This window comes from Vanellus vanellus (genome assembly GCF_965231255.1).
Source record: "Vanellus vanellus genome assembly, chromosome: 1".
Lineage (NCBI taxonomy): Eukaryota > Metazoa > Chordata > Aves > Charadriiformes > Charadriidae > Vanellus > Vanellus vanellus.
Window position 1 is genome coordinate 105,044,009 of NC_138905.1, and position 13,205 is coordinate 105,057,213.

At 43.4% G+C, this 13,205-nt stretch overlaps 1 protein-coding gene across 1 annotated transcript in view; it reads left to right on the forward strand.

Moving 5' to 3' along the window:
• The window catches only part of VGLL3 (vestigial like family member 3), a 28,677-nt gene extending 19,636 nt beyond the window's left edge, over positions 1 to 9,041 (forward strand). Inside the window, exon 4 of the mRNA XM_082498845.1 lies at positions 3,065 to 9,041. Coding sequence (XP_082354971.1) covers positions 3,065 to 3,108 — 44 coding nt within the window. The 3' untranslated portion in view covers positions 3,109 to 9,041. The remainder of the gene's footprint in view (positions 1 to 3,064) is intronic.
• Positions 9,042 to 13,205: the final 4,164 nt, after the last annotated feature.

The following is a 13,205-nucleotide window of genomic DNA, read 5'->3' on the forward strand; positions in this document are numbered from 1 at the left end:
GCCGAGTTGAGCACTCAAGACCAGGGGGGTGAGGAGGGGAATCGCTGTCTTGCAGTGGAGCTTGTGGTTTCGGTCATCAGTGTTTTCCTCTGGAGCAGGGCAGGAGGCTGCCCTGCACGCCGGGTGCTTCAGGTGGTCAGTCGGATCCGGCTGCGCTGGCGGCTGCCGGGTCTGCAGGGAGCCCCATGGGGAGGCGAGCGGGAAAACTCGCCCTGCTACTGCAGAGCCTAGGAGGATATCCTGTCCTGCTGTTGGACAGATGTGCTGGAGGAGGCTTCCCGTAGCCCCAGCACACTAAATGCAGAGCAGGATTTTGGCAGGTCTGAGGGCCGTAAGTCTATCTTAAAATTGAGGTGCGCATCCTCTGTCACGCAAAGTTATGCACTTTAAATTTAGGTGAATTAACTGACAACCTTTAGTCCTGGCTAACGATGGAAAGTCCACTTTTGGAAATGCCTGTAGGTCAGCGTGTCCTGTTGAATATGGAATTTGAGCGGTCAGTGTACTATTGCCTTCTGTAGGGCTGCCTCTGTTCACGTATGTCACATGAGTTTGTCACAACTCATTACGTGTGTTTAGGTGTTTCCACAGAACCTGCATTCTGATAATGGTGATATCCCAGAGATGGGGAGTTGTGCTGCTGTGGCAATAGTGACTCATGCAACACAAGCAAGGATGTCTCTTTGCTAAGAGGAAAATGTTCTTGCAGCAGGCTGCAAGTGAAAGCCTTTGGTTATTTAGCAGGGTTGCATGTGGACAGCATAGTAGGGCTGCAGGTAACCTTGCCATGAAAGAGGTGGGAATATAATGAGGAAAAGGCACGGGAAGTGTTCCACATTCAGTTCTGTAACTAAGGCAACTTTGGTTTTTTGGATTGTTTTTCATGGCTGTTTAGCCTTAATAACAATACCTTAAACCTCCTTGTTACAGTTATTTCTGTTTGTTGCAAAGACACTTAACTAGGAAGGTGTCTGTTCAGCTGGTTATTCCACTCCTACACAGTTGCTGCTCTCAGGTGGACATCCTCTTAAACAAATGTGTGTCTTTTTTTTTTTTTTTTTTTTTTTTTTAAGCTGCTAGGAGCCATTTAACCTGTTTCTCTTCTCATCAGCTTCCATTGCCTCTGCTGGCCTTTAGTGCTCCACTGGTGAAATTAAATGACTTCCTTACACTCTGAAAGGTTTCTGCTGTCCGACTCCCACGCACACCCCCACCCCCCCAGCTTTTTTCTTTTTTTGGTCTTCCTTGTTTAAAAAAATTGTAAACAGCAAGGGAAAAATAACGCAAAATTGTCATCGCTAACTTTGAGGGAGCTTTGAAGGAAACTAGGAGTTTATGATGACTCTGCCTGTGAACGATGCTGCCAGGAAAACTAGTAACTCTTAAGCAACAAGGAGACATCCTCACTGAGTTAAAGAGCCTCTGAACATGTTTTTATAGGCATGCTTTATTTGAGGGATATCCCATTTTTTTCCAATCTAAAAAAATAGGTGCAAGTGCATGTGAAATGGAGCAGAAAGCCACTGAACAGGGTTTGGCATACCACACCTGTGTGCTCTGCTTTCCACATCTGTTCACTGCTGGACACCCCAAGTGTTTGGACACTGCTTGGGAATCCTCACAGGGATAGAGCCATGTGCTGTCATCTTTTATGTTCCTGTTAATTGCTTTGTAGCTCAACTCTGAAACGATGCTGATCATTATTAAAGACTTAACTGTTTATACTCCTGAAACAAGGAGGTGGTGGTCAGATTCTGAACCCATCACGCCTGTTAGGCTTTCTGAAAACATGTAGGTCTTCCTTTGTCTTTCAGTATGTGATTAGGTATGGAAATGAGATCCACGCTTAGCATGTGGATCTGTCAGTTTTCACAGGTTAATGGTCAAATGAATGTGGAGCTTCAGTGGTTGCAGCATCATTGAAGTCTGGAGTTGTGCCTACTTACATTAGTGGTGAAATTGGCCCTAAATTCTTAGCAGCTCAGGTAGTTGATGCATTGGTCTTGGTACACTATGTAGCAGGGCAGTATATAGCACGACACAGAGCAGAGCGTTGCTGTCTGTATAGCAATGATGATTTATAGTGGGAAGTGCACATTCGTTTCATGAAATGTGATTTGCTTGGCTCAAAACATCAAGGGGCAGGTTTTAAATCAGCGAGGCCTAAGTGCCTTGGTACCTCTTAAAATATGCGCCTGCACCTCTCTCCTTTCTACTTTCCCTATAAATGAGCAAGAACGTATCTTCTTTGGGAAGTTTCATCCTCACCTCCCCCTCTATTGTCTGGATTTTAGGTATACACCCTGTTGGGTGTAAATCTAGCGAAGATTGAATCCCTCTGGAGCAGAGGAATCCCAGATTATAACGCAGGTTCCAAGTCTGTAATGCTAAAGCCACTACATAGCACCACATTTATTAGATAGTCCTCACTTTTTATAAAGGAAAATGTTAGAGGAACTCCTAACAAATGCAAGCTGAAAATCATTAATTTTTCCCATGTGGAAGTGCTAGCCGTTCTTGGCTAAAAATCTGACACTCTGTAGTTGAAATTATTTGGGTTTTTTACTTGCTGCAGGAACATTTTTTTCTCTCTCCTCCAAAAGGTGAAATGCCATAGAAACTGTGAGATCCTAAAGCGTTACATGCCTTTTCTAAAAGAGGTAGGATCTGTGGTTGGCCCCTATCAGGAAAAGTTATTCTTTTGTGTACTGGATTGTCTGTGCAGACCTTGGTGGAGGATTTTATCACGCCATGCCACGCTCCAAATGAGGCAAAAGCAAAGAAACGCACACAGGATTTTATCAGCATTCCGGAGCTACTTGAGCCAGTCTAAAACTTAAGTGTCATTTAAGCTTAGCCCACATAAGCTATAAAATTGGGAGCAATAGCAAAGTTGCTAACAGGTCCACAAGGCTGGTAAGTTGTGGGGTTGTTTTTTCTTTCTTTTTTTTTTTTTTTTTTTTCAAATCAGGAATGTTTATCCTGACTTCAGTTGCTTGGGGAGGGGGAGGTAAAAGCTGTATCAAATTTTTAATTTTTTTTTCTTTTCTTTTCTGAAATGTAGGTCTACAGCATCAGGACAAGAGCAAGGAAACTTCTTGGTTCTGAAGTTCATCTAAATTAAGACCAGCTAGAGCTGGAGTAAGCACAGCTGGGCGGGCGATATAACAGTTGTTGACTTCTCCTCATGGGGCAAAGGACACACATGAAGATGAAGAGCCAACCATTCTGGTTTTGCTATTGAGCCTTTTGTTTGTAAGGCCATTTATGGGTCCCACAGTGTTTGGAAAAAACCAAATCCCTAACTTTTCTTTCTTTCCTCATCTGAGCCTGCTGCAGCTGGGCAACCTAACTCCTTTCTGCTCCTTTAACAGTGTTTTGTTTTGTTCAGCTTGATATTTTTATGAACAGTCCCAATTGTCAGGAAAAAGACTCTCCCTTGATTACAGTGCGCCTCCTTTCAGGAATACAGTATTTTGTAGCTCTTTGTGCATCTATTTTTGTAGAAATACAGAAAGTTTGGGTAAGGATTGATGGGCTATTTTAGGATGACATATTTTTTTAAAAAAAATTGTAAAATTGTTAAGTTCTGTTTAAAGAACTTGCTCTCAGAGAAGCACTGGCAAAAAATGTATAAAATGCTATTTTTAGATGTCTGTGATGTGTTTGTGCATTTTGTTTTTTTTTTTTTTGTTTTGTTACCTCAAATGTCTATCTTTCCTTTCTTTTTAAAGAGCTAAACCTTCCTTGTTTCCACATTACTAGATTTTGATGTTTTTGTCCTTTTGTTCTAGCTTAAGCAAGTATAATTCTCACCAAAAGTTTCAGCCAAATATTTTTCCTGCTGGCGTTAGAGTGTAGTTAAGGGCGTTTTTCTTTTCTTGTTTTTAAAGGTGGCTTTGTGCTGTGCTGATTGTCAAACTTGCAAACAACTTTAGCATGGAGCAAAGCCCTGGGTCACAGGAACTGCATTTCCAACCCATCCATTCTTTCAAAACGGACCAAATACTCTTAAGGATTTAAATCAGACATGAATTTGGGCCTCATCCATGATCCATTGAAGCTGTTGAACACAGATCCCTATGGGTTATGTTTCAGGCCCTCGTAGTGCTTATGAATATCAGTATACTCTTATTTTAACTCATGAGGCAAGACTTTCAGCTAAGTCATTTCAAGGGTGGTAACTTACCAATTTTCAGGAAAGAAATGGCAGTTTTATAAAATCGTGTGACTTATGGAAACAGAATGTTTTCAACTGGCCTCATCTGTCTGCTGAGCATCTCAAGAAAAACGCTGAAACTTTTAGCTCCTGTTGACTTCAAAATCTGTTTGTCTAACCTAAGATTTGCTGTGGGCCTTTCGAGGTCCCAGCTGCAGCTCTTGAATTTCCTAAGAAGTTGCATGTGCTCAGCGTGCACAAATTCGGGCTTGGCTGCCATCTGGGTGAGAATCTGAACTTGGAAACGATGTGGCCGTGTCTAGCCACGGTGCTCTGCAAGATGTTTGGGAAACCCTATTTCTGGCCCAGGCCTTGGGTCTGACTTGCATAATAAGGACTTTAGTTGAAGCCAAGGTGAGTCTGATGCAATCCTGAGTCAGGGCTGCAAGATTACCTTTGACAGCCCCAGTCCTGCAATGGGCTGTAGCTGGGTCAGCCCCCACGCCCAACCCAAGTGACTCCAGTGTGAGTGTCAATATGTGCTTAGGTGAGGCTGAGCACTGGATCGGGGCCTGAGTTACCAGATCCTAGCTATTGCTTGGAGATGTTGCCTTTCTACTCTGCACCCATGGTCCCTCTTTAATATTTCTCAAGGCTCTCATAACCTCTTATAGATATGTTACCACTGTCTTTAGACATCCCTGTCTGAAAGGCAAACCAGCTAAATGAAAACCAAGGCATAAACACATGGCTGAGATAAGAAACAGTTTAATTTTAAGGCAACAAGCATTGTAAATGTAGGTTTGTCAGGTGGAGACCACATGGATCTGTGTGTGAAAAGGGGAGGGGGAGTGTTGGGATGTGCATGCCACTCCAAGGTTCAGGCCTCCCTCCCTGTGCTGCTGCTTCTCTCCAGGCTTTTTGAACTTGATCCTGTGAGGTGTTGAGCGTTCTCCCTTGCCATGTGAGAGGGCTTGACACGCTGGCACTGGAGGCATTAAGATTAAGTCACAATTTGGCAAGACCCTTCAGTGTATACCTTGCTAATTTGAAGTTTCAGACAGCGTACAAGTGCTGAATGGACTATGCTCAAATATTACTTTAAAATAGCAGGGTTGTAGTTTTTGTGTTGGGATGCTGAATTAAATGTGGTAGGTTTATTTTCTTCATCTTTGTAGTCCATCAGCTTTTCTTTCTCTTAATTTCACACTCATGCCAGTTCTATACATTATTGCTGCTCTGGTGGAGCTAGGTCCTCAATTTGTCAAGGAATTTGTAGTGCAATGGGAAAACTGCATAGGAGGAGACGTAGTAATAGCTGCCACAGTCCAGTTTCTTATCAGGACACTATAGTTCAGGAAATGTCTCAAGAATAAGACTTCAGACTTAGGAATTCTGACAGTATTAGAAACACTGGGAGGAAAAAAAAAATCCAAACTTTTTTTTATTTTATTTTTTTCTGGTCTTGGCAAAGCTAGAAGGAAAAGAGGCAACGTATCCTATTTGAATTTCAGGGCTGGAGGGGGGGGGGGGGGTGGGGAGCAAAAGAAAAGGCAACATTTCTTTTTGAGGTGTAGTGTGTTTGGCTTCCTGAAACAGTTTAAAGTCTAGCAAGAGCAGTCTGTTCATTGCTTTCCTCTTTGCAAGTTCAGCTGATGAGGGACCTCCTCCTGTTCCCTATGGATGTCAAAGCACGATGGGACAGGAAAAAACAGGCCCACAGTTTGCACTGGAATCCCTTTAATCCCTTTCTGGGTTGTTTTATTGAGTTGATGGGTAGTGGGGATGAATATGTGGTGAAGCTATTGCCTCTTCCACCTCAAGGACTACTGTTAGGAGCCCAGTTTCCACTGCTGAACCTGTGAGTGTGCTGAAGGAACTCCTGTTGCTCTGTAGGCTCTGGGAGACGAGTGCCAATAAAAATCTGCTATTGTCTATAGCCATTCATGTACCAATCAACTGACTTTGAAAGTCAAATAAATTCATTTTTTTTCCTCAGTCACTAACCATCCCCAGTGAGTTTGAAAGTAGAAGCACAAGTGCATAGCGGTAGCCCTACTTCTATGTTCTGCAAGTCAAAGGATGGGAAAAAAAATTCCTTCCCTGTGACAAACTTTTAAGTTAAATTCAGCAGATTTTCTTCTTTCTCTCTCTCTCTCTCTCCCCTTCTTTCTCTCTCCTATACACGCACACTTATATACACGCACAAATGTGCTTATGAGAAGCAGATGCTGCGATGGTTTTGCTCTTGAAAGAGGAGGGGAGTGCTTGCTCGCAACATTGCAGTTATGGAGAATTGATGGCAGGAAGAAAGAAACAGAAATGTTAAGACTGCTCGTGTTTCCACAGTTAGGAAAAAAAGGCCCTTAAAATCAGGTCACAGACAAGTTATGTGTCCTAATGCATTACTAAAGGAGTTGTTTCGTTCTTTTTGTGTGTGGTGCGTTCTGATGCTGTCCCAAGAAAGTGGATGATTCATTTTGCGAGGACTTATAAAACATGATGTACTCTGTCACTATTTCTGGGAGAACATAGGGAAATTATTGTTTTATTTAAAGAAAATCTACATACTAAACTCCTTAAAGCTGTCCAGGATTTGATTTTATTCCTACTAATGTTGAGAAATAAGTCTGCTGTCAATTTTTGTGTCTTCATTTGAAGACCGGGAGGGTTCAAGCTCTCCACCGATTTTTAGAAAGCAAATACCAGTTTGTTTCAACTGGGCATTTCCATCCCAACAAGATGATGGAATAGTGCAGCTACTGACCGCCCAGCAGATTTGATTTCTGGAGAGCTGAATAAGCTACGCTTGGCGATAGTAAAATGCACTTTGTTCTGATTCCTCTCGTCACCGGACACATAAATTCAGTTATCAGTTTATCTGATACCTCTCATAGTGTGAAGATCTTCAGTGAAGGGCAGTTTCCTCTCAATCGTCTGCTTCTGCCTCAAAACATGCTTTTGAGGATGAATCCCTCATCACAGCTTTCAGAGAGAGCAGAGGTTGCAGGAGGGGAGTGTCACGTTTCCCCCCAACTGCACTTAGGATCAACTTGCCCGTATCCAGCCTTTCTGCTTCCAGCCTATTGTGTATGTCGTGCTCTCCTCTCACCATTTTTATATGTGTGTATGTATATATTTATATACATATATATACACACACGTAGCTATACCTGGTTCCTTCCATTCCACTCTCGTGCTTCAAATGCAGGTCCTTTGGAAATGAAATTAATCTCATCTGAGACTGAGAAAATATAGGCATTTTATTGCATTCTCTGTAACCTCAGGAGTAAATGGAATTTTTCTGTACTTGTAAAAAAACAAAACCAAGCAACAACAAAACCCCAACAACAACAACAAAAAACCCCAACTTTCAAAACCCCTGATTTGTTGTATCCATAAAAATGACTATGGAGTCAGCAGGCTTATGTAGAGAGGTGCAAGATATTGCCTTTCAGCAGACAAGCATATCTTCTTTAATATGATTCTTTTAATTGATTTCAGGTACAAGCCTTTTCTCCATATCAATGGACCAGCAACATATATTTCTTATAAAGGATTTAGAAATATATATATATTTTTAAAATTGACTTCTTGGCTTTAATATGTCAGCCTTTGAGCTTTTAAAGGGTATTTGAATAATAAATATTGTTTGCGTGTGGATTTTTTAAAAAAGTTGATGCATGTTGTTTGGAACAGAAGTCTCATGTAAAGCAGGAAGGTATTTAAAAATAAATACTGCTTTTACATGTTAGCCCTATGGGCACAATCTGACAGTTGTGATGCAGGAAGATGTCCCTTTAACAACTAAGGGACTCCCACCTGAGCAAGGTCAAAATCCAGTCCCTGTGACAGGAGAGGCAGGAGCAATCTTCTTGCAAACATTGAGCTGGTGAACTATGAGCAGAGATGATCCTCTCCAGCATTGTATGTAGATGGTTAGGCAGCCACTGCTTGACATATTGAAATTAAGGGTTTTTAGCAGGTTTACACTGGCCCTGTCTTACAGGGTGAACTGGTTGCCAAGGGGAACTAGAGATGTCCCTGGAAACTGTGTTTTAGCTGCCCTTGGTCTGCACAGTGCCTATGACCCTCTCCCTGTCCTTGCTCTACAGTCTCTATGACACCATGGTGTGACCTGTAAAAACTGGGCTCGAGTTCCCTGTGAAATGCGGGGTGGTTTTAGCTGCCAATAAAGGTAGTTTAGGGAGGGGGATAATTAAAACATCACGGTTATGTCATGCACCTGCTCAAAGGCACAAGACTTCAAGATGGATCAGCTGTACATCATTGATGATGGCTGTTTGCATACAGGAGCCTGAATACTGCTTCCTCCTCTCAGTGTCTTTGGAAAACTTCGATGGCATTGGGACCAGCCTTGAATGCCTAAATTGCAGTCCAGTGTTGGCTGGCACAGCGTGGTGGCCTGGGGTCTGGTCCAACACTGGTGGACATCAGTTGGAATCAGAATTGATTCTGGAGAGCTTGGGCTCAGGTAGATAGTACCTATAGACAACCAATATTTATAGCAGTTGAGGTTTACAGTAATCTAGTAAAGTATCTGCAGAATTATGCTGCACTTTCCCTGCTAGCTGTTTGTAGCTGTTTAAAACCATCAGTCAAATCAGGGTCCCTCTTCTCCCTCCACCTCTTTTCTAACCCTGCTTCCCTCAAAACTCCATTGAACTTTTTTGCCTCCCTCATCAAAACTGATGGGGGGGGGGCTTTGTATAAAGAAAAGTGTCACTGTTTTAATTACTGAATAAATAATTTAATGTGAATTTTATTGTTATATATTTTATGTAGCATTTTCGGTTTGGTCTGTATATCTCAACAATTAGCTAATGCTTTCTTTTTATTCTTATGCAACTGAAGAACTCATAAATCTCTTTGTAAATTACAGCACTCTGAGTTTCTATTTTTTTCATGAGATTAAATTTTAGAGCCAAGGGTTTGTCTTCTGTTGGAAATGTTGTAAAACAAGTGTTCTAAACTGGTTCTCTACTAAAACTGGATGGAGTTAAAGCCTAGCATTGAAGGGATTTCAAACAGGGCTCTCATGAAGGCACTAGCTTTCCACTTTAGATACTGTCAACTGCTTCTGCTAGAATGTTATCTTCTTTTTTTAAAAAAAAAAATATCTTTTTCAGTTGCATTAACACTAGAGGCTCTTTTACAATCAGACCTAGTAGAACCACTACCTGACACTTCCTAGAGGGAGACACTTTTTACTGTTTTCTGGCAGATTGACAATCGTCAAGTAGAGACTTTTCATGTAACTTATTTATATCAAAATTACTTTTTTTTTTTTTGGCAAAGTTCAGTGTTTCCCACTAAGGAGGTAACTTTGCCCTTGCTAAAATTATTTTACAACTGTTTAACTAAGAAATATTTGCATGTCTGTGTTCTGGCTCAAGGGCTGACGGTTTGGTGTTTTGGTCACAGATACATCATTTACTGTTCCAACAGAGCGGGGGAAAAAACCTCCAAACTTTGGCCAAGCACCGAGCTTTTGAAAAATTGCCACTTGCACGCAATCAGCAGGGAGCTGTTAAAGAGCTTAGTTGCAAAATCCTGTGAAGATCCTGACCATATGGGATGTACTCTGTTTCAGAGCATCAGGAGATGAGCAGGATTTTCCCCATACGTCCTGCTCCAGGCCCTGTTTCCCGGACCAGACAGCGAGCAGGGCACTTTTTCTCTGTGCAAAATCACCGTATTCTTCCTTCTTAGGCCGTGAGGAAGAGATGGAGAGAGCTTCCGGCCAGAAACTCAAGGAGAGGAAGGCCAGGAAAGGAGGAGACTGGGTTCAAAAGCCTCCTGTAGGACAGAGTGGGGCTGGGAGCTACCGGGAGAGAAGCAGTCTCCAGGGACAGGGAGGGTGAAGATGGGATGCGGGACCAGTGAAAAATAAGCAAATAATGGCTAATGATCGCTTGGCTAATGCATGAAAGACAGAGAGGGGGATGTAACAGCCATCAGAAAATACCAGAATAACGTGAGGACTCGGAAAATTGGTGTAAACTAAGCGTCATGGAAAACTTAGGATAAACACTGCAGGAAATGTCTTTCTCTGAAGTGAGCTGTGTACACTGCAGTATAGTCTGTGAGAAAAGATGTGGGAGCCCTGTTGCTTTAAAACAATCACAATTATCCGCAGTGAAGAGATTGTATTTTGGGAAGCAAGAGTGCGTTAAGCTAGGGGGATGAGTTGGCTGAAGTGGTTTTTCTTCTCCCTGTAACTTCTGCTGCTCTCACCAGAGTAGGAGTCCAGCTGCATCACCCCACGCCTGAGTTTCCAGGTGCTCATGGGGGTTGTTTCTACGTGCTCTCATTGTGTCAAGAAATGAGGGCAGGGGAAGGGACGCTCAAGAGTAAGTGTTATTTCGTGGCTGATTTATTTATGATGACCCACCTCCTCTATTTATGCAAAGCAGTGTCACTCACCTGGCTTTATGACCATAATGCCCATCGAGAATCTCATTGGTTACATCTGGATAAATCTCATTTCCGGTGTTATTAGCTGGAAACTGGGCCCCAGCCTGGTGCCTGGGGGAGGTGCTTCCCTCAGAGCCCGGATCCAGCTAGGTGACCTCAGCAGTGGTCAGCCCACCGGGCACAGGGGAAATGCCCCAGAAAATGTGAGGAACGGGGCTGGCATCCTCCGTGCTGGCGAGGGAGGCGAGCATGGCTGGGGGCCAGCTGCTGGGGCTGGCTAGCCCCAGTGGGACAGGGTTGCCATCAGCCCTTTGTGGAGACCCCAGGCGCGGTGGGGCCGGTCGTCCCGGCAAGACCTCGGACTCCGAGGGGTTATGCTGCCTGCATGACGTGGGAGGCCGGGTGGGGACCAAGCCATCTGGTGAGAATTCCTCACAGCTGAGCTGTGCGTTGGGCTGGGATGCCGATTAATTTAGCTGATTTCTTTTTTGGGGTTGTTGGGAGGAGGAGGGGGACTGGATGCCACAGCCTTCCAGTAATTGTCTTTCCTTCAGAGTATCACTTTTGCTTTCTTTGAAGACAAGTGAGAAATGACATTTAAAAAGCAAAACAAAGCAACAAACCAACACCAGGAACTACACCAATGTCTTTGCCTTGACAATAAATGTACATCTGCAACAGTTTATCACTATGGGAAAATGAGTGGGTAATAAAGTTTTGATGTTGGCCGTTGCGTGTACACAGGTATCACAGGCTTTGAAAATGATTTGTTATGTGAATGCCCATAGTAGCACCAAGGTTCAAAGGGAGGTGGTTTGTTTTTCATGCCCATTTAGTTATGAATAACACCAGCTCTAATTTCCTCCTCCCACCAGCAAGCAGAGTCCTACGTTGGAAGCCAAATATAGCAACAAAGATTTCTATATCTGGCCAAACCCAAAAAATCTGTTCCCTTTTAAGAATAACACTCTATTTTTTTCTGATGGAGATGGATAAAGAGAAAATTCAACTTTAAGGAAGCCAGTTTCTCAGTGGGAAACCCCCTAGTCTCTTGAATGCCCAGTGTAAAAGGTATGAACTTATCTTTTGGCATCTGTGTAGAAGCCAACAGGGAGACTTCTGTAGAGCCCCGTCAGTAAAGCACTTTTGGGGTGACAGTCTGGAAAAATCTTCCTCGCTTGCTGGTATGCTTTTTCTGCCCTGCTTTGTCTGTCTGCTGAGCAACAGAGCCATTGCTGAATGGGAACACCATGAGTTGCACAACTACCCCTGCTTCTTCTTCACCCACCCTTTCTTTCTGGTTTGCTTTTATGGAGAAGTTAATTCCCTGGCTCTGAGGGACAGACCCTGGCTCCACCCGGCAAGTAAGCTCGATGAGGCAGTGTGGAGCAGCAGCATTGCCCCCACAGTCATCCTCCTTGGCTTTCTCATCAGGGGAGTATGTGGGAAGCCAGCCCTATGCTCTTTCCCATGGCCAGGCTTTCAAGTTGTGTGGTACCCAGAGAAGGGGAGCAGGGGCAGTGGGGCTGCCCAGTTCCCCGCCTGGCTGCTTGGGCTGGAAGAGAAGAGGGGTCTTACAAATCAAAACCAGACACGTTCATGGCTAAATGCTTTCTCAGGTAACCATTTGGCTTTTTCTGAATCGGAGCTAATGCCACTTAAGATGAACATGTACATGGGTGTCACTCTACCTGTTTTTAAGCTGAAATATGCTTTTAGGAGAAGGCAACACCCCCCCTACCCTTTCTGATCTTGAACAGTTTCTTTGGCTTCTCTACACCATCTGAGGAAAGCTGTTCAGACTTTCCTTCGAAGGATTTATTCCTGTTCCAACCCACCCCCACCACCCACCCATAAGCAACTGGTGTCTGTGACATGTGAGCAAAAAAAATCCCTTTCTCTAATGTTTCAGAAGCGTTGCCTCATTCATTTTCAGACTGTTTGGCTGAAGACCTTTGCTGTAAGGTGAATACTTCAGGATTACAGAGTTAGCTCTTCATCCTTTGGAAACCTGGGATTTTTTTTTTTGTTGACTTCAGTAGCGGCAGCTTTGGACCCCCGATGTATTATAAAACCAATGCAGGGAAGTGTCATCCAGTGAATATATTTGCACTGGATCTGTTCTGCCAGACATGTTACTGATGGAGTTTTAAATAAACACAGGGATGTTTGGAAATATTTTGTGTATGTAAATATGTAAAATATGCAAAACAAAGCTAACAGCTGTGGGGTGTACCCGTTGCTCACGTGAGGAGGCTTTGTGTAATGTTTTTTTTTTCCATCATCCCCTCTTTTTTTAAGCATCTGTATATGTTCCAAGATAATCACTTCTCTGTGATTCCCACTGGACAAAGAGGGAGGAGGCTGGATGGGCCTATGTGATGCCCTAAGGTCTGCCTGAACTGTGAAGAACTTCCTAATGTATGGTGAAACCTGCTTTCCACCGAGTACAGGAGCACATGCCCTGAGGGCAGCGGACAGCAATTGCTTTTCATGAGAGGTGGGATGGCTCCTGGGTTTGATTGAACTTGGCCTTTCAAGAACGGTAACGCAAGACACGACACAGTACACAGCGTTCGCAGCCCCGTCCTCGGGTGCTTTGTAACTA